Source organism: Pieris napi, chromosome 5 (assembly GCF_905475465.1).
Source record: "Pieris napi chromosome 5, ilPieNapi1.2, whole genome shotgun sequence".
Taxonomy (NCBI): Eukaryota; Metazoa; Arthropoda; class Insecta; order Lepidoptera; family Pieridae; genus Pieris; species Pieris napi.
Window position 1 is genome coordinate 4,338,211 of NC_062238.1, and position 23,209 is coordinate 4,361,419.

Below are 23,209 nucleotides of genomic sequence, written 5' to 3' on the forward strand. Positions count from 1 at the left end.
TGATACAAATTTTTAAGTCTTACGCTGAAAATCGTATTATATGTGAACATTAAGACTGAAAATTGTACAATATACGTATACCTATGGTGTACGAGCGTCATTGTAATAAACTGATAGGCTTTCTATGTCCGTCTATAATTTATTTACCACGTATAGAACTGGCTGCTCTCAGGTCAATTAGTAACAGGAATTTGGATATTTCAGTTATTAGCGTATAAATTGATTAATTTTATTCCTATACAACCGCACAAACCTAGTAAAATTCTTGCATACAATAGTGGTTCGATTCTCATCTGAAGAGGCCTAGGTATATTTAGAGTATCACTTACTCTTAAAGCAGCTAATGTTGTAAGAACTTTATTCTTAGCAACAAAATTGTAATTTTCTTACAATAATTAGGTAATTATTATGCGAATTGCACGTCGGCATCGGACAGCAGTGTTAATATGAAAAATTTATTAGCTTGCTATTGTAAATAGGTAAATTAAAATATTTTAACACGGAAACAATCATACTATTATTTATTAAAAACGATCTCCAAATATTTGTCCCATTTTACGAACAATATTAAAGATGTAAATAATATGAAAATTATTGAATTTATTATGTCTATAGATACCAAACATTTAATAGAGCAATCATTTGATTGTGACTAAAGTAGCAGCGATTATAGACGCATTATTCCGCATCAAATATACTCTATGACGGCTTTTCATCTTAACGAAGGGATTTATTTAATCCTACGCGTATTTGGGAGCAAGCTTGTCCAGTGACAGAACACTCGCGCGCCTCTTCACGCGTGGAAATGTTTCTGCAATAAAACAAGCCACAGATTATAAATAAATTGAATCACATATTGGTGATTATTGAAATGTGTGAGGAAGGACATGGATAATTTATAATAAGGACCTAAAATAACTAGCAATAACATTGTTTATGGAATATTATTTTAAAACTTTTTGGTCGTCTTGTTTTGTTAAGGAATGCCCTTGATTAGTGTGATGTCAAATAAGTACACAATCTTTATCATGCTTGAAACAGTTTAATAGTAAAAGCGTATCTCACTTTCGGTACATGTGGTAGGTATGCCATGATATCATCTCCCATTCCCAAGCTATTACGTTACATACATTCTCAGTCGAGGTCTTTATACCCCGTTATTAATAACAATGTCTTACGCATAATGCATACAATTGGTTCTGCTACAAATTCACCGCAAGTGGCATTTAAAACAATACGGGAATCAACAAAGAAGGTCCACTAAATCAAACTTTGCAAACGTCGCCAAATGTCGCAAAATTCCTCTCACAATGTCCAAGGTCGCATTGTGATGTGACATCTATTGTACACTTTCCTTAGACCAATTAATCTACTAAGTTTCGCTATTATACTTTTACTTTTTTCAAAGAAAGTAATAATGAGTGCATTTGGGACCACCACGAGCAGGTAATGTCTTGTAATCGGCCGATTTGTCTGTTTATGTTCGGTGACCGCGTCTGCTCGAGATATAAGTAATAAATTACGAGAACAGAAGGTGATTGTAACGCCGCCGAGGTGAGGTTACATTAGGAGACAAAATAAGCAGGTTCATGATTCAATTGTTTAAGAACATAAGTTTTGATTGTCTTCGTATTATTTATTGCTCTTATCTTCGTCGAAGCCTACATATCCTCAAACTTCTAGAAGTTTAACATTTAATTGCGTGCGTGTAAAAGTTTGTAGTTTATATTTCTTCAAATGCATTCGAAATTTAAAATTACGAAACGCGAAGATTAATTAATAGACTGAATATTAATTATTATAATCTGTACCTACTTGTAGCTGCAATATGACGATAAATAAAAATGTATATACATCTTGCCCTGTGTTATATAAAACCCGGCTATATAAGCTTAATACTAAAGAACCCTAAACAAGTGACCTCTGTAAACTTGTTCAACCAGATTTATTTAAAAATTAATATTCAATTAGCTTTCCGCACATGATGCTGGGCGTGCGTATTATTAACTATAATTTATGGCATCATTTGTCGGATGATTTTTTAAATTATTGCTTTTTTAAACGTTTCGTGGTAATCGGAAAACATTCGTAAATTATTAGCCTTGTAAGAGAATAGTAAAAGTAAATATGTTAAATATTATTTTGTATGATTATTTTAATTTAATTTGCTTTATATTGGAATTTAGAAATAAAATAAGGCTTTTAAACAAAACTTTCGTGTGAGAATAACTAGACGAAATTACGTTATAATTTGTATGTTCAACAGTCGCATACTACTTATGGACTAAAGAGAGATATAATATCAAAAACACATACATGTCTATTTCCCCACTCACTTGCTACCTTGGAATTTACCTACTTACCGGTTAAGGCCCTCTCAAAGCCATTAAGCAATTTGTCTTGCAGATAAACGATCTTCATCGTTCTTATATTTATAATTGTTATGTGGTGTTTACGTGACCTTGGTTTTGCATGTGAAACCGGGCGATCTGAAAGCATTTCATTTTTTATTAATACTTATCTAGAAAATTCTATGAAACCTTTTTAGACCACGATGGTAATTTGATTTTCCCTCTCAACGCTAGAAGCATTATATATTTGCGGTTGTGTTTTGTTCTAATAGTAACACAGTAACAGTCGAGGTACGTTGGAGACCAGTTCTTTCTAACTATTTCAGACAACTCACAATTGTAGACAATAGGTGTACTACATTTTAGCAATAAATATAGATATTTTCACAGTATCAGACAATAGCTATGTAACCTCCATTCATAGAATATTATAGGTAGGAACATTATCAGGCTAGAAGCAACTTAAACGAGTTATTAAAGGATATTGGGTATGAAAATTAATACTATCATTTATCTTGATTTGAAATCTTTTATGCATTTAAATTTGAATAATTATCTATTACGGTGTTATTGGCTCGGTAATGATTTAAATTATATTTATTAATATTTCTCCTTGAGTTAAAATTGTATTTAAGGTAATGACACTAATATTGTCGAGTTATGTTCTATAAATAAATGTAAGATTGTTCAATCACACAGCACGCTTTATCCTATATTCCTTTTACACAAATACATATATCGAACGTGAATATAAAACTCTTACTATGAACATAATATTACTGTATGATCGATTTGTTAAATATTGAACAGGTATTTGTGTATCCCATCTGCCCATATGTCCACCTGCTTTAAGTGTCGTTATAATTGTATTGACTTTGGTCACTCGTACTCATAAACTTAAGGTTATTAAGTAACTCAGACTTTATAAATCTCAACAGCTATATTATAGCTTTTATCATTCACGAAAAGACGTATATGATAATGATAACATTTCGTATATCTTGTTTGTTATATATGTACCTATCTTGAATGCTTCGAATACAGAAGTGGTACCTGTTAATATCTTATGGTGGCTGTACACACTCGGCGAGAGCTTCTCGCCGAGAGTCTCGGCCGAGAGGACCGAGAGAAGAGCGCAGCCTGTACACACTCGTTAAGTTAATTGTATTTAAAACACCGTTGATAATGGACGTGGCAACCGCTGCTGCTGTTTGTCTTTGTGCAATGAGTTATTATAATTTTCTTCACATTAACCATTAAAAAAAATACGAAGCCATGGCGAAGAAGAAGATGGTCACTATACACCGCAACAGAAATTGGTAATTAGGATCATAAAGTTTTAATATTATCCAAAATTTAATGATTGAACGAGTGTGTACAGGTCGCTCTCGTTTTACTCGCGAGACCCTTTGACTCGTGCGCAAAAACCGACAGGCGACCGAGAGAGGCGAGACCAACTGCGAGGAAGCGAGGCGAGACGAGAGCTCTACTGTACACTCTCGCTCTCGGCCTGTCTCGGGGTGTCTCGACGAGTGTGTACAGCCACCATTAAAGATTACGACTCGTTTTTTGAAAAGAGAGACCGGACGTGAAGAACAGGAAACACTTTAGAGCCAACTGGTTCCTAAATATTAATTAAGTAAGCGTTAAACCTACATTGCTTAATTTAATAGAAGTCCTGTAGAAGTATTCCACAGAATCCCTTCTATTTTATTCTACGCGTATTCATAGTTCCAGGTAGCGTACAGCCGTATAGTACATGTCAACGCTAACAAAACCGCTTACAATTTTAGATGGCGTCGCAGAAATAGATGATCAAAAAGTTGTAATAAGAATTTATCAACGGCGCCGACTCCCGCGCATAGATTTATTGCGTGTTATGTAAATGTGTACAAGATATTAGCGTCCTTAATAATTCTACGTCGTTGATTCGAGATAAATTCAGTATCTGAGAGCCTTTGGACCAATCGCGGTGCCCTTTTATGTTGAGATTAGATTTGTATATTAATTGTAACTATCATTTAAGATCCGATATTAATTAAAGGTTTCAATTTCGTTATTTACTAATCACGTAGGTATTTATATTGAATTTAGTTAGCAGCGAGTTGTGTTAGCCTAGTGATTTTAGCGTGACTCTCATCCCCGAGGTCTTAGGTTCGGGCCCCGGCTATGCTATGCTCTTTCAGTCAATGTGCGTATTCAACACTCGACTCTTACAGTGAAGGAAAACATCGCGAAGAAACCGGCAACCCAAAATCACGCGTGTGTCAGGAACAGAAAGCTGACCACCTAGAAGGTTTTAGTGCCACTGGTTATTTTTTAAATTTAGTTAAACATTTCCCCTCGTACCACCACGTAAATATCAAGTTCATTTTTCCCTCACTACTACTATATATGTGGGACCAGCTGCATTACAAAGTACCTCCCAACCAATACAACTTGAAGAAACAAGCATACAGATTCTTAAAAAGCTGGTAAAGTACACAATAAATATAGAAATTCACTAAGCCGTCTAGCATTGTGAATGTCTATGGGCGGAGGTAAAATTATATTTTACGTCCAATTTAATGAAACTCACCTATGATATTATGCAACATAATGATTATAGTTTCCACAAAACAAGACAGTTATAGTCGATTAATATTCTTTTATCCAGTCGCACATTTAAAGCGTTATTTCTGACAGTTCGAAGGCAATGCGCCAAAACGCAGTTTACAGTTTGACATTTGACGTAACTACACACGAACGGTTGGCTGATGACATAATTTAAAACACGCATGCACCGTGTTAAGAGGATGTTGTCAGTATGGGATAGTAAGACGAAATGATTAATTGATATGACTCAGTATATTGCAAGCATTGTTGTTTTAGATTCATTTGTTTATTTAGTACGCGATGCCCGCAACTTCATCTGTGAATAGTTTGGAGTCTATATTAAGCTACAGACTTTCAAAAAATCAAAAGTAAGTAACAATAATACTTATTTTAAATGGACAAGACAAGAATTTGATAAGATTTTAAAAACCAGTTAAAATAATTTATTTGTGACATGGCGCCTTTACAATTAAATATAATTCTGTTAAGTATTGAATTTAAATATTGATAATTTAAATAACCCGCCAAACCTTCTATACAAGATGGCGTCGCACCAGTCTCTGTGACGTACTTTTTAGTGCGTTAATTGTCAGTCATGCTGCGTCATCGTTTCTTCTACCAATCGGTGACCGTTTGAGTCACGTGAATGAAGAAATTAAATACATATATAAATAGCAGTTATTAACAAAATATATATAAAATATAATATAGCTTTTTATTTAAGTATCTACCTACATTTCATAGTTACATCATTTTCAAGAGTTCATATCTGATTAAGTTCTTAATTTGGGTTTGAGTACTACGATTACAAATTGTTTATAGCCAAAAAAGTAATAAAAAGACTAAGAAAATATCATTCAAATGCATCATCTATATTAGGTATGTAATAGACATTTCTTCTCTACTTTCATGGTAATACTCTTAGTACAGTGCGCAATAAAAGAGTAGAAATTAAGTACTTATATCTGAACTAAAAGAATATATTTTCCTGGCAACACTTACACTAGTGATTTGTCAATTTTTTTTCTGCGATTTGTGAAATCTTGAGTTTTTGTAATTACCTTATTGCATTTCGTGTTGTAATTTTTTAAAATTGCAAAAAGAACTGAACGTGAATAAAAAAGTAATCATGGCGAATCGCGTAGAAAAAAATTGAAACTTGTTGGGCGATGTATGGCTGAAGCTAAAAAGTTATCTAACCTGGACTATGTCTGCCGACTGACAGCCGACTTAACTGGTCAGTATTTATAAGAACCATAAATATATCATAAAAGCAAATCATGCCGTTAATTTGTTTGTTTCCCACTTACATTTAAAAGTTATATTGACACAACCACATATTTTATACTGATACATTTTAATCATTCCGTTTTCCAAAAATGTTGTGCGCCCATTGAGGTTGTAGAATTTAGATTAGTTGAATATAATGTATCAAGTTAATGATTACTTCTGGTTTACTACTTTTTAACCTTAAAGATATTCAATGATATTTCTTTATGAATTCAAGATTTGTTAAAGCATGTTTGTAATTTTATATGAACGATTGTGGCGCCGTCATTTGTTTTCTACTATTTTATATCGCACTGTCAAATGTTCTAGCAAATATATATTTGCAATTACTATTATTTTAATACACTGTTAGCGTTGCAAAGTAGGTATATATGTTTCACGGAGACCGACCCGAGATTCAATCAGAAAAAGAACTGTAAGTAATTCAAAACTTTTGTAAAGAAGCACCGCGAGACAGTTTAACACATTACCGCGATAGTCTGCGAGATAGTGGCCTTAAAAATAAAAGGCCTCGAAACAGAATCACGCGCAGGTATCTTAAGTAGACTCGTGATAGGCAAGCGACATGTTAAAATAATTACCCCTTAACGGCAATAAAATTAACGCAAAATCCGCCTTTGATATCCTGTTTTATTTCTCAGTGAGCTTCTTGCTTTGCATATATTTATATCATATAAAATTTATCATGTCATGCTATTACTACTGATATGCAAACTATTAATGGAATCTTTTATAAAACTTCACTGAACTTTCAATATCTTAAGGTCTCAAGGTACAAGATGACTTCAAATTAGATCGTATTTTGTGTCAAAGGCCGCCTACGCAACGGATATTCGGATGATGTGAATGCTGCTGCGATCTTTGGCTGTATCGTATCAATAGCCTGTTATTAAAAAAAACATATTACTCTTCAGCCATTTGGTATCCTTTTGACCTAACCAAAATAAGGAGCAGTTTCGGTTTTTTGTTCGGTTGTTTTCGGTTATTTCAAATAGAAAAATTAGTAACACAGAAACGATGTATGTCTAAGGTTAAAAAAAAAAAAACTCCACAAACGTAAAAAACTTTTTTAAATTCACAATAACAAGGAAAAATATCAAAACAGCGAAACCTTGTAAAAATCATATTCCGACTATAGCCTTCAAGTTTTTAGAATAAATGAGATCTAGCCTTTACGCTTAAAGTCTAGATTTGAATTGAGTGGCTATGATTTATGTGTTTTTATTCTGTGATCCTCTATTTGAGTATGCACTGAGGTACTTATAATAGCAAATGACGACTGGGTGGCCTTAGTAACAACTTATTTTGGAAGGTTTTTGTTTTGCTAACTAGAAGTTAGACAAGTTTTTGCCTAGTAGTTTCAGCGTACGACTCTCATCCCTGAGTTTGTAGGTTCGATCCCTGTGCACCAATGGACTTTCTTTCTTTGTGCGCATTTAACATTCGCTCGAACGGTGAAAACATCGTGAGAAAGTGTCTTAGACCCAAAAAGTCGACGGCGTGTGCACAGGGGGCTACTTGCCTATTAGATTGAAAGATTATCATGAAACAGATTCAGAAATCTGAGGCCCAGACCTAATGAACTTGTAGCGCCACTGATTTATTTATTAACTAGAAGTTTGTGAAACAATAGTTTGCTTTGTACCTATTTAGTAGGACCTCTAAGACTAGAGTTACGGATATTAATGCAATAAATTTGACTTAATTTTTATGAAAAGATGCAATTATGCTTTAAAAATAGGCATTTTAACGCAAAAATAACTAAGGATTACGATTTATATTTTAACAATAAATTACTGAAATTAGCATACCTACTATGTATTTGTATAAATCTATAAATATACATTATATTGATTGATATTATCTCTTAATCTTATTTGCGCTTATCTTTCGTAAGTGCATTACCAATTACAGTATTTACGCTTGAATTCCATATAAGGTCTGAAGGTCCATGTTTGTAATCATTTAACTTATAATTCCATTATTTCTTATTTATTTAAAATATCGGGGTTAAATGTTTTTGTTTTGGAATTTGTAGTTTTTGTTACAAATCGATATGTACCCAATCGTGGATTCAAGTTTTGAATAACATTAGATTTAGGGTCTGTTTCACAATGTACGGATAAGTTCTTCATAATTGGTAGGATAAACACAATTTTTGCGTTTCACGACTGTCTGATAGCGCTATTCGTCACATAAAGTCCATCATAAGTTAAGAGTCTGATGAATGTCAAATAGCACAATTTATCTTCCAAATAATTTATGTGTTGCATAGCTATATGGTACTTTATCCATACATTGTGAAACAGACCCTTAACGGTATAAAGGTATTTTTTTTTTAAATATTTATTTGTTGTAACATATAACCTCAATTTAAGAACTATACAGCTGTGGAAAATAGTTTTTGAATTAGCTATAAAATATTAAGCTCTCGTAAAGTTCCATAGGCAATGAGTGTAAAAAATATACACGACACATTTATTACACATATTTATTTTGATCTTGATATCATTAGTCATGCTCTTTGATGTTTTATCGCTAAACATTTTTATGTTGGCATATTTAGAGATTTTATTTTGTACCACAGTTGATAGATAGACGATGAATGGAATTTTAAACTGTATACGCAAAAGTACCTATTATTTATTTCGCTAACAATTTTACTTTGCATATGGAGCTCCTGATACCTGAGTGCTAAAACTTGGATTGCGTTGATACGTTTTCCTTAATAACTATTTATTTTTATAGCCTTAAAAAACTATAAATCTTTCTCTATATACAGGGCAGTGATTAAAGAAATTCGAATTGTTTTTAATAGCTTAAGAGAAATGTTACTCCCAATCTGTGCGTTACATTAAACCTTTGGTTCAACTATTAAGATTATGATAAGTTTATAAAAAAAAAAGATAGTATACATAGTAGGTACATAGTAGATAGTGCATAATAAAAAAAAGTTATCTACAGCTCTTGTTTTAATTCATCATTGGTAAATGCCGTGATGCATACCCCGTTGCGCGGCTGCGTGTCAGCCGGTGTTACCTACCCACAAAAACCCAATGGTAGGTAGGTACCTATATCCCGCGCTGAAGTGGGTAAGGTGGCCTCAATCCTAGCCCCCTTCCCCTGGCACTAAGACCTTGTTCAAGGCCTCAGACTATATTTGTTTCTAGAGTATTTTTTGCCTAATTAGAATCAGCCTTATGTAACAGACACGTCGTTGATATTTGGGTTTATGCCACTCTCCTTACGATATTTTTATTCATTTTACGAGTGTTAAATGCAGTCGTATGAAGAAAAGTTCATTATGATACATAACATAATGGTGCATAGCCATTACCTCAGCGCTGTCGCATGCTAAAACAAACACTACTTATAAATACATTTAAATGTTATTCTTGGTTTTCTGTAAACCACAGCCGCGAAATTTCTGCTTCTTTCTTATTGGTATTTTATAATGATTAATTAGATATTTTTCTTTAAAAGTATAAAAGATGTTTGTGATGTGTAAAAAATATGATAGTTAGTGGCTTCAGCGTGCGACTCTCATTCCTGAGGTCGTAGGTTCGATCCCAGGCTGTACACCAATGGACTTTCATTCTATGTGCGCATTTCACATTTAACATTCGCTCGAAAGGTGAAGAAAAACATCTTGAGGAAACCGGCTTGCCTTAGACCCAAAAAGACGACGGCGTGCTACTATTTGCTACTTGACTATTTAAGAAACAGATTAAAAATTCTGAGGCCTAGATCCAATTAGGATTGTAGCGCCACTAATGTATTTTGAAAAATATAAGGGCATATATTTTATCTTCTATTGCCATTTGGTTAAAATCTTACCTATTAGCCGGAGCTTTTAGTTCGTTTCCAATAATTCATTCTGCTTTTAATTAGTTTAAGTGTGATGAAGGTTTTTGCATTTTCAATACGCTTATAAAAAGCTAAGAATCTCTGTTATAAAATGATTTAATGTTTAATAGTTTAAAAATATAACCCCAGTATAAGATCTAGGCAGCCTAATATCTATGCATGAAAAACCAAGATCATCTCCAGACACTAGCTGTTTTAGTTTTCAAATTTTGGTCTCATCCATAGGAAATAGGACGTCATTCATTTAAAATTCGACCATGCAATATGTCTAGACCCAGACAGAATATAAATTGCCGGTGACCTAGAATTACTTATGATAGAAAAATAACGTTTCCTTTTAGGCTCTTTACACTGGAAAAACCTGTAATATTTTAGAATATATTTGCGATACATTATTTTGTAATATACCTTATTAGTTTTATATATATGAGAAATGAGATGAGATGAGAAATCTATTTTTTAATGTTGCGATGTTTGATGACTCTTTGCAGGTTGAAAATAAATTTTTAACTATCAAGCATCAAATTTTAATCAATCCAATACGCTTTTGACATACATTCATACCTTAAGATGCTGATTATTGCCTTATAAAAATCCAAACCTATAATTCATAGTAAAATATTAACCTATACTCTTATTATTTAGGGGAAAGATTTGTATTTTTGTATGTTATTAGCGAATAAACTAAATCCACTAGATCAATTTAAAAACTTCTTTTGCCTTTAGAATGCTTCACTATTGTATAAATTAAGCCTATGTTAATAAGCAGAAGAGTCAAAATAAATTTCTAGCCATGAGAAGTCGGAGTAGCCGCTAGTAAAAATATAAAAAAACATAGTTGTATGTACGTTTGTATCTAATAAATAAAAATACTGAAATATATTGACTAGAATACTATATTCATTTCCAAAATATTTTATACAATAAATTTCCATCCGTGCAAAGTTGGGTCCTGTTATATTAAAATTTTCCGTTTCCGCGCAATTGCAAGGTTTAATGTCCGTCAAGGCAAAGAAAAATCTATAAAGCGCCTAACACGAATCAATAGTCAATAATTCAAATGATGTATGGCATAATGTAATCGCTTGTCTCCAGTGATATATCACATTTACCTGTTCGCCGATTTTCCTATTCATCTGCACTTCCTTAAACAATTCAAATTAAGCTATTGTAAGCTTTTCATCACCATAATCTTGAATGATTGAATTTCATATAACTTAAACTACCATTGTATTCTTAGCGAGTGTATTAAAATTGTCTGTGCATCGAGCTGTCACTAACATTTCAATCATAAAGTTTTTTCACTCCTAGTACTCGAGGGACATCGAATATTTATAGTTTTAAAACATCTTTATCGACGCAAGCTTGACGTCTCGCTATAAGGGTACGCTTCTGCTGTATTTCAATTTATTAATTTCAATTGTATTATAAGATGGCGGACATTTAAAGTTTGTCTTTCAACTCATACAGAAAGATGAATTAATAATAGTATCTCTAAAGAGGTTTCTACGCCTGTTCCTAGCTAATTATATTGTAATCAATTCCTTAGCGATGCCAATAAATCAATATATGCGCCTTGTCAACTCATTATAATAACAAACGTTTAATCGTCATAGCAGTGGCTATCGCATTTCGTGTAGAACCCGGATTTTCGGGTTCGTTTCTAGACGAAACAGTATACGTTGTTTTCCCATGCTTTATTGAAAGATTTCAGTCACTTACAACCTGCATGGATATGATTGTGGTGGCGTCCTAATCCTGTAGAACTGAGTTAAATAAGATACTTATATAAAAATATTAGGACATATTCGTATATTTCCGTCTTTTTATCACCTCATTTCGCAGACATGAGTTACAATCAAGATGGGGTTAATTGTTGAAAATTTGGCAAACGATTAATTAAAGTGGTTAAAGAAATGTAACAAATGATTCGGTTTAATTTGGAAGACAGGTCGCATATCGATCATGGACTGGCGGCCGTCCAAACGCTCGGTGGGCTGCGCCGAGACGTGGTGTGACAGGTGCGGCATTCAACCCACGATGCACACGATTCACACTACGTTCTTTAAAATCCTATGCACTTACAACTTGCTGACAAAAACATAAATATTTTTTTTTATTAGGAAATAAAAGGCACATTATTGAAAAAATTCTAAAGGTTTAAATGATATTTATTAAGACAATATTACAATCTGACTGTTAGTGGTACTATTATTAGATAACTACAAGACTCCTTTGCATCCATCTCCATCATCCTATCTTGTGTATGATATGATAATATTCTTCTGATGTTTTTGATTTTATTTTAATGAATTCTAATTTATTATAAATTGTGCGGTGCTTTATAAGCGCTTAACAGAAATCTTGTTCAGAATCGTGCACATTGCCGCAAGCTGTACATCACAATCGAGCAAGCGTGGCACGAACTCGATCGAGCCAACTATTCATAGCCGCTAAAACGGACATTCAGCCCTTAATATCAACGTATCTAGTATTCCGATCAGGGTAATTCATAATACATGACGGTTGACGTGTATTTCATATATTTTTATTATAATTCCAGGTACCGTGAACGCGAACGGAGAGACAAAGCGACAGAGAACGTCCTACACGCGATACCAAACGCTTGAATTGGAAAAGGAGTTTCACTTCAACCGGTACCTGACGAGGAGACGACGGATCGAGATCGCCCACGCCCTCTGTCTCACCGAGAGGCAGATCAAGATCTGGTTCCAGAACCGGCGCATGAAGTGGAAGAAGGAACACAAGATGGCGTCAATGAATATCGTTCCTTACCATATGAACCCGTATGGCCACCCCTACCAGTTCGACCTTCACCCTAGCCAATTTGCCCATCTATCCGCATAGGATCAGTGGAATTTTTCGAATAGTGGATAACTGATTTACTAGATATGCAGTCGGCCGTGTCAACGGAGTTGCATGTAGTATTGTCAGGACAGATACTACAGCAATTAGACTGAATCAGATATTCGCTGCTCGAAAAATTTCTAAGTGTCAGTGACTATGGACAAGTGATAAATGAAGTCGTCAGTTCAAATATAACGCCTAGTGAGTCTATGCGAGGAATTTCAAAAATTTAAGTCGTGAAAAGTGCAGCAATTGCAAAGTGTGCAACGTTTTAAAATTACCCACACTAGTAAAATCTAACTAAGTTAACTAGTCAGAAATGATTGCTCGATCTGCATAATGTTATACGTAAGAAATGTTACAGATAATTAGAAATACTATACTGTGTATATGATGGCTATGTCTATATTGTAAGTAGAGTTATATGCAAATAATTTCAATACTAATTCAATTTAATAGGCGAATGTAGATAAGCCATCGCTTTTCCAACAAATTCGGAATTGTACAGGGAAATCGAAAAATGGAAATCTCAAAAATTGTTTTATTAGGTTTATGCGAATAGTTGCGAATTTTGAAAAAGCTATTGACTTTCTAAGCTCAGATTACTTGTGAATATCTAGATTAATTTCTACTGTAAATAACATATTATGTAGGTATTTTGGAAATTTAATATATTCAATGTAGTACCTACTTTTAAAGAACTATTTTATGTTCCTGTCTCTAGTGTAAATAACAAATAATTTTAAGGTCTTAATACAAATAGTTTTACGTCATTACTTAGTTATACGTAATAGATAAATTAATGTAAAGTAAAAGTCTCAACCAACGATAATATAATTACCTAATTTCTTCACATCTAGAATGTAAGGGTTTCTATAGAGACAATATATATAGCGTTACAATCTAGTAATTGGTTATTACGTATTAATTGGCTATAATATTGTTACAAAATTTCAATACATTGTTCTTTTCCATACATGGTCTATTGATATCGGCGCGTAACTTGCGTTAGCGCAATATTTCAAACTCTAACCAATTGGTAATATAATATGGTCGCAAATTGTTCGGGGGACACAATATTTTTGCCAGGTTCAAGGCACTTGTCTATAATAAACAGTGAAACACGTAGATATTTGATTCCATGCCGCATAAAGGTATAGAGTCATAAATAGTATGTCTTCTGATCATTGAGTGGAAAACTCTATAAAATCGTACTATTTCATAAAGTAGCCAATCATTTCATGAATGGATTTGGGCTCACAATATGTAGTACGTTTTATCAAAAGCAATTTTCTCATAAATCGAAAAATACTTTGTTAAGATACTTTTGATATTGGAAGAATTGTTTATTATTAGAATAAACGTCCTTTAATACGAAACCACGTAAAATTGTCTCAATGGAAACCCAAAAATACTGTATAATGTACTTAATAGTTAATACTATTCTTTGATTTACTTAACTTTTTTATTCCTCTATAGAAATGTCGTGGTCAACTGTGATATTTTGTTAAATTTATTCGTAAGATAAAAATCACACAGTTGTTTAACCATCCATATTTTGTTTATTATTAAGTTTTACCTTTCAGTTATTTTTTGGCGTTGCTTAGGTATTTTTGAAACACAGATAAACACACATGTACTTTTTAATTTATCTATTTTAAAAGTGGAATGTGTTCTTTTCGTTGGATGTAAAATCATAATTATTTTCAAATTATCCTTGATTGATTTGTTGGTTTATTTATTGTTTGTAAATATAAAAAGAATTAAGTTTTACGTAATACATTAAAACTCTTTTAATAATAATTCTCTGTATATTTTTCTGTGCAATAGGAAGTGGCCTATTCCCCATTTTTAAATATTGTAAAAAATTATTTACTTATGTTAATTTTGTAATTAATAAAGTTGTAAGTATTGTTCATTCCAATTTAAATGAAATCTCTAATGCTACATGATCATTTAAATTATTGTATTGTATGAATAAATTGTAATTTTTGAAAATTGGTGAAAATTATAAAATAAATTATGCAGAAAATTATGTTTTTTTATAGACCGGACAGATACTATGACATAACTTTTAACTTTAGCTTTTAACCTAAGAATAACTTACTAATACATCAATATTTATATTAAAATTAAACTAAGTATCGATACTTGAGAAGTCTTGAAAAAGACAGATGTTTTTGCGTAGGTATATATGAAGGTCAACTAGGCCCATAGACATAGATGACATATGACAATCGGCATATATTTTTGAGATAGATCGAAGCTCTTACAAAATAGCAGATATATAATATGATATATGTGATTTATATGAATATAATATTAATATAGTGTTTAATTTTAATATAGTGTTTACATATGATGAAAAAAAAAACCTACATACAGTATTTAAGTAAGCAATCACGTCATGAGGAAACCGGCATAACCGACTTGTCTAAAAAAAATTTAAGCATCATAATCACAAACTTTAGAAATTATTGATTTATTAATTATTTTAAGGCAGTAATTGTTCTTAGCTTCTTGTGAGTTTAGTCACTGCTATGAAAATAAACATTCCCAGAAATGCCTGAACTTAGGAATAGTTTCTTTGGTTATGGATCAAAATTGAGAATTATGTTTTGTCTCTTTTAAAACGTAACCCACAGAGATTATAAGTTCAAACCAGAATTACACCGAGCAACAAGAACGAAGCAGTGTTGGCCTAGTGGCTTCAGCGTGCGACTCTCATACTTGAGGTCGTAGGTTCGATCCCCAGCTGTGCACCAATGGACTTTCTTTCTATGCGCGCATTTAACATTTGCTCGAACGGTGAAGGAAAACATCGTGAGGAAACCGACATGTCTTAGACCCAAAAAATCGACGGCGTCTGTCAGGCACTGGAGGCCGATCACCTACTTACTTATTAGATTTAAAAATGATCATTAAACAGATTCAGAAATCTGAGGCCAAGACCTAAAAAGGTTGTAGTGCCACTGATTTATTTAACAAGAACGAAGCGAAGCCTTCGCTAAGTCTAAGTAACTTTTGTTTAAACATTAAGTACCTATATATAACTTCTGACTAAGACTGTCATTGCTTTTAAAAACAATTTGAATTTCTCCTACCGTGCTGCAACCGCCAGTTTGACGCCGTTAGATTTGGAGCCCGTATTTGAGTGATGATAAATGAACAAACCAATGACATGACAGGCGAAGCCGGGGGCGCCAGGGTACGTGCCAACAAAGGATTTGGAAATGTGAAGGTTTAGTTTTGTAGGTCGGGAGTGCGTATCGGCTGATTCTATCAATCATCCCGGGAAAGTGTTTTTCTGAAAATATTTTTGGTGAGAGATGAATTGATTTGATAATTGTCTTTTACTAAAAGTTGTGAAACCGGGATATCTACACTAAACATAGGAACCAAGGACTATTGACTCACCTATAGGTAGTAGTATACTTATTATACCTACCTATTTTTTAATATCCGTGGTGGAAATGCATTGGCGAATCCCCCCTGCCCCTAAAGTTGCAGAGGTATGTGGGATTTGACCCACACCAGAATCTCCGCTATTCAGTCTGACTGAGTGAGTATTACCCACTAAAACCTCCAGGGGCAGTTTCTACAAGGCACTGTTAGAGAGGCTCCGGGGTCACTCACTCTCGCATTTATCCGGGACCTCAACGGCATACTTGTTACACTCAAAACCTCCGTTGGTGTACACACTACATAGGGGTAGGAGATGAGCATACCTTCTCCTGTTTACTCCGCGCCTTCTAACCCAAGGATTCGTCCTCTCTCTCTCTCGTTCTGCTGCCTCCTTCTGCAGAATTACTTACTCCCTGAATGATACGACTGCATCCCATACCTCGTCACTGCCGACCATTTTTTCAGCAGTGCAGAAAATCTAGAAATTGTTAGCCACCAAGGGACAAAGATTGTGACGGGGCTGAGACCCCCGCGGACACTCCTCCAACGCGGTACCATGTCATCTTTTTCGCCACACTCCAAGAAGCTTGGTGTTGGCTCCCGAACGATCTTATTATACCTAACTAGCTAGTTATAATAAAAATAATATAGCCTTTAATTTTCCGAAACTCTGTAATATTATATATATGAACTTTAACATATTTTTACTCCAGTATATCTCGGAGTTCGGTGTGCCTCTTGGCAAAGGCCTCCTCTAACACTTTCCACTGTTCTCTATCTTATGCAACTCTTCTACAGTTGTAGTCAATATTTTGTTCCATTATTCATTTCATATGGTCTATCTTATTACTACTTTACTTATTATAATTAGCTAGTTAGTACAGTAATATAGATAAAATACATCTAAATACTTGTTAGAAAGTTGTTCAAGTACCTATAAAACTCCAAATGGAATTTATCTTCATACGTAAATTATTCTAAGTAAGACCTTAACTTCATTTCTAATAACGTTAATCAGAAAACAATTACAATTATTATTAAACCTGCCATATTTAATTTTCAAAATTTCAAATTAAATATGGCCCGAAATGTTGTCCAAGTTATTCGTTACGATTTCAAATATACTCCTTTGAATTCAAAATAGGAACACCGAGCTACTTGCGATGTATATCAAACTAAACAATGACTAATATTATTAATGTTGGGCTGTCCATCCGATTGTGGCTCAGATCGCGAGATAGCTTACATTAAGGTGTGTTTGTGGTCGCAAATCATTTTTCATCCAGCGTCTCACGGACCGTGTATGACATTGTTTTGACGATAAGATTATGGTATTTGAAAAATGCTCGCTCGAAGATATTAGTTGTTGATTTAATAAATAACATTACTCTTCTTGAGATGCGATATTTAAGTGATTAACGATGGAATAATACCTTTTAAAATGTTTTGAAAAAAAAATTGTTGTTATTTTGTATTTTAATTTTTGGATATCAATATCGACAATCTACAATGACACAAATTGTTAACATTCAGATTTTTGTATTTTAAATAGAGTTTAAAAAATTTAGTATTAAAAAACCAACTAAAATCCTGTTTTTGATTTTTAAAATGGTAATACTTGGTAAACAAAAAAACAACTACTTTTTATTCGCAGTTCAACGCCATCTGACGTTGTTTCTTTGAACTTAAATAACGTCCACGAAAACTAAAATGAGAATGGAACGTAATGACGTACAAACCGTGACATTCGTTCTGTACTGTAATTGTATTTCACACTGAACATGACAGATGGCGCTTTAATAAATATAGTAAAATGTTTATTTAATTTTAAACAAAACTTACAAAATTGCAATATACTTTAACATATTGTGTTCTTTAAAGAAATCATGCATTTTGTCATATTGAAAAATATTTAGCATAAACTTAATCATCTTCGTTGCTAGAGCACTTTCACAGCAGTGTATTATTATTCCTATAGATGGCGCTTAATGTGATTTACACTGTAGGTAAAACAGTTTTATAGAATTTTCGGATATCGAGTGAGCTTTGAAAGCTCCAGTGTTCGCGCCGAGGAGGGACGCGTCACGGCCGTATTAGCAATAGATTTTCACATCTTCAGCTCCTGTAAATTTCCAAGACAAAAGGAAATCTCTTAGGTAAGAAATTTATACTTTAATTCTTTTGTAATAAATAATAGTTATACATCTAATTAGATTAGAAATTATACTAGAGACATTTTATTGTGTCGATCAAAAGCTTTAATAAAGCGATTGTGATTTAATTATTGAAATGTCAAATTTTTTCACAGTATCAATTGATTTTTTAAATACTAAATTACATTAACAGCCCATTTTATTTTAATGAAAGCGATTTTTTATTCCATTTTCATAGTCCAAATTACCGTCAATTTCCAATTGATTTTAAAGTACTTGACAATCAATATGCGTGTTCTGTGCATTATGCTTTGTTCAAAATTTTAAAGGAATCCCAAAAATCAATATCCATTTGTTTATAGTTACTACTAGATACATCTGTCACCTTTGACGTAAATGAGTTTTACGTCACGTAGAGTATTTCCGGCAAGTACCGAATTAAAAATAATCCGCATTAGAGCTTCTGATTTTCAAAAGGTGATACAGATTCTATAATCCATTTATGTAAGTAAATAATACGCGTAAACCGTAAAATGTTTCTTAGTAAAGCCAATTGTATGGGCCGAAATTATAATACAAAAACTGTTGACGTGAAATTTATACCTGGCTCCCATGAATGGTGTTATTTTTGTTCAAAGTCTGACCGAAAAAAGAGAAACGATAAAATATGGCCGCCGTTATACGTTATGCGCTTGTGCCGTTTTCGGACTTGCGCATTTTGACTCTGAGTACTAATGGTATTCGAACTCAAATCGATTGTTCTAACAATTGCTACGAATATCTTAAATTTTTGATCCTTTAAAATAAGATTTATTTCTTACATTATTTTGATACAGGTCACATATTATTTCCTATCTGTTTTCCTGTTTAATGACTGATTAAAATAATAAAAATATATACTACCGTGAAACAAACAAAATCCTAAGCGTTCTGCTTCAGACTCAACTCATTTTAGTAATCTAGATTCGATCGAGATTCTGTGGTAGAAGTTGCGCAAGCTTTTGTCAAAAGATGCGCGGCATCTGTCAGTGGCCAAATAAGACGAATTCCTATCAATATTTTATCATTGTTCTTACAGAATTATACTTGATATTGTGAAAATATTAAATATTGGTCATCACAAAACCAAAATGTTCTACCAAATATTATATATAATTCATTGATACGCATATAAATTATGAGATCGCATCGATCTGTCAAAACATGCGCAGAACAAGCAGAAATTAGAAGACTTGCGCTGCTTGAGATGACAATTGACATTCCTTATGTTGGCAATTGACAATTTAGTAGATAATAATGATTTTTCTGGAGGTTGTAGTTTTGAAATAATTAAGATGCATTGTATTTTATTTAGAAACTTTTCTCACGTGCAATTAATTTGAATCAATACTTTTTGGTAAATAAAGGTATATTAGTAGGTAGTCTGTAGGTATAAATTTGGCTTTATAATCAAATTGAATGTTATTAGATAAATAATTCATCTATATCGAAACTTAATATTATTTTATTGAAACCATAAACTTTCTTTCGTATCGAGTTAAACATAATAACATCGGTTAGCGACAGTTGAATTCGAAACGTCAGTTGTGTTCGAATTTTGAAGGGGAGCGGATTAAATTGAAATTCCTTTTTTAAATTCACCAATAAGGGGAAGGGTGGCGCAGGATTGGCCCGGCGCATTCGGGCTAAATAATCCTTTAGACTGATTGACAGGGGTTTTTTTCCAATTTCTTATTTTAAGAAAATAGTTATTATATATAAATAGCTAAATCACCTAACCTGTACTTTTACTGTAAACGTGTTAATTTTATATTTTTTTATGTTAATGATAATTCAAAGTTGTCTTAATCCTAGTAAAGTAACATAAAATTATTACAAGGTAATTTATTACAAGTAAATTGTGTAGAAGACCACCTACCACGTGAATCGTGTCGTAAAACACCGATAATTTGAAAGGGAAATATTAGTTCTAATAGTGATAATATCAAGTCAAACACTGAATCATTTTTAAGTAGTATAATATCTTTTGGCTTCATAATTTCCTAAATGTTTTTAAAAGTATTATTACACGATTCTATGTTTGCCTTGAAGTTTTTGAGTAAGTTTTTAGATTAAATGTCGATCATTAATATGCTTAATAACGCTGTATCTAAATTTTTCCTTTGTTATTTTATTTTTTATGAATAATATGTTACATTTATTTAAAAACTTATAACGTTAAATTCCCTATATAATTTTTTGTCTGGAATACAATTATTAAATGACAATAAATTTAAATATAATTCCGTGTATTAGCTATGAGATACATAGGTACCTACCTATAACGGTAAAAATTTAAAACCATGTTTGAAAAAAATCTTCTAAATAAATTCATTCGTTGGAAATAGTTAAAAACTTTACTTTAAATACGGTTAATTTGAATTTCTTTCTGGATAGTTATAAATAGTATAAATATACCTTATGAATTAAGATTAATTATCTTGATTTAATACTATTTATACAAGTTTCGTTATATAAATCAATTAATTTCCCACCCGTTGCCAAATAAATTATGTAACTTTTATATGTATGTTGTACGAAGTATGAATAAATAAATAATTATCATTTAATATTTATAATTCTTTTGAAACAAGACCAATCAATGGAAATAATAAATATTGTTATTCAATACTTTTTCATTTTTAAGTCGATCCAATATTTAAAAATTTAAAAATTAATATCCCGAAAACTGTGAGTCAAAATTCTTGGTCTTATTTAATATCATCATTTGACGCCGTGTATGTTCAAAAAAAATAGTTTTCTACTAAAATGCACGTATTGTTGGTTGTACGTACTCGTATAGGTTCTACCTATACGTTTAAGATGAGTTAAAAACGAGTTGTTGCGTCACCGAAGGCCGGTTAACGGTTTCACTGTCAATTGCTACAACCATTATTTACGTAATATACGTCATATTTGTTTATACATTTCACTCTTAAAACAATCACTTTGGAACGTCGATAACATTGTGCTAATGAAAAGAGGAAACAACATATAAATACATTTTGTACAATCTTCTATTTAGGATAGTTTAATTTCATAATAATAGGATAGCAGGATAGTATTCTAAGAGATACACCCAATTGAAGGCCTATAGGTGAATATTTAAAACATACTTGGCAAAAACAAACATTATTTTTTGCAACCATGGTTACAAAATCATGTTGAAGTCAAACGTCACAGAAAATTATTAGATAAAACAAACGCGCATATCTTAAGGAACGCTTCACCCTCAATATAGTTAGATGATATTATTGTCAAGGGGTAGGTATGGAAGGGGTGGCGTTACGGAGGCTTTGTCGGGAGTCGTCGTTCGCACTGCGCAGTTTCCCCACGCCTCCTTTCCGGTAAGTTGCATGCTTACAAATTCAATACAACTTGTTAGCTTTTTTACTAAGATTTTAACTGTATAGATCATATTTATGATTTGCTTCACTGACATTTTTGCTAATATTATTCTTATAAAAAAACGTTAAAAAAAAGTTTTTTTTTATAAAAAATCTATCGTATTTTTATTTTCTTAATGTACTGATTGAGGTTATATATACGTAATGGAATTTAACCATGTTAGATCATTATAATAGATAATAAACGGACACGTAATGGCGGCCTTCGATATATATACCTATAGTTTGTAAAATTCGTTTTCGTTACGTCAAGTGTGAATTAAAATGTTATTCGTATCTTCTTATAATTGGAATAGCTTGTATCACTTTGTTCTTTAAGTAATAATTAGGATAGCACGATACAAAATAGGCGAAATAACTACTTAAAAAACGGCTAACAAGCAAACCCTAAAAAAGATACCATGTTTGAATGAAATCGAATATATCGCGCATATATTTTTTACTATAACAATGCTTCCGCTGAAAAGAAAAGTAAGTAGGTACTTTTTCGCAAATTTTCTTTTCTGAAATTCACACAAATGTATAAGTTATTATCTATACGCTGATATTCTGGAATAATTCCATTTTTATTTGAATGATAGGCCTAAAATTCCGCATTACATCGGCTTAGAGAATAGGAAGTAATGTCGGTACGTGACAAGTTTAACAATTTAACGATGCCCTTACAACTTATCGAAGCCATCTTTACGAGCCTACATTTTTATTTCATGGAATTTTATATGTTTAACAAGGTTTTTGTGATTCGAATAAGTAGGTATTTATTTCGCGAATTACACGCTATACGCCATTGGGAGCCATTTTGCGTCTGTTTAAAAAAAATGTTTATTATGGAACATAAGATACAGGTATCACTTATTCCACGTCATTAAATTTGAATTTGTAGGCATCCCTACTCATCGGCAAAGAAGACAGAGGGTGTAGGCCGAGAGAAAAAGCCGGCGTAAAGAACTCTCGGTACTCTTTTAAAATAGCAAATCGTCATTCATTGACTGCTCTTCATTATAGGTTTTTTCAGCGGTAATCCACCACCACGTTAAATTCAATTAAATTATACGATATAAGCGCTAATTTATGGTTCTCTCTATTAGGTAAAAAGCACATTGAACGTTACGTTTTATAAATTCCCGTTAAAATCCCTTAACGAAGATTGACTCCATTTTAACGTTATTCACTATTCTCTTTTATTTAATATTGCCTTGTGTAGCCATTCTGAAAGATGTCAAATATATTGTTT

At 32.6% G+C, this 23,209-nt stretch overlaps 1 protein-coding gene across 1 annotated transcript in view; it reads left to right on the forward strand.

Annotated features, from left to right (window-relative positions):
* The window catches only part of LOC125049760 (homeotic protein Sex combs reduced), a 32,374-nt gene extending 18,357 nt beyond the window's left edge, over positions 1 to 14,017 (forward strand). Inside the window, exon 3 of the mRNA XM_047649207.1 lies at positions 12,667 to 14,017. Within this exon, the coding sequence (XP_047505163.1) occupies positions 12,667 to 12,971 (305 nt within the window). The 3' untranslated portion in view covers positions 12,972 to 14,017. The remainder of the gene's footprint in view (positions 1 to 12,666) is intronic.
* The last annotated feature ends 9,192 nt before the right edge of the window (positions 14,018 to 23,209 follow it).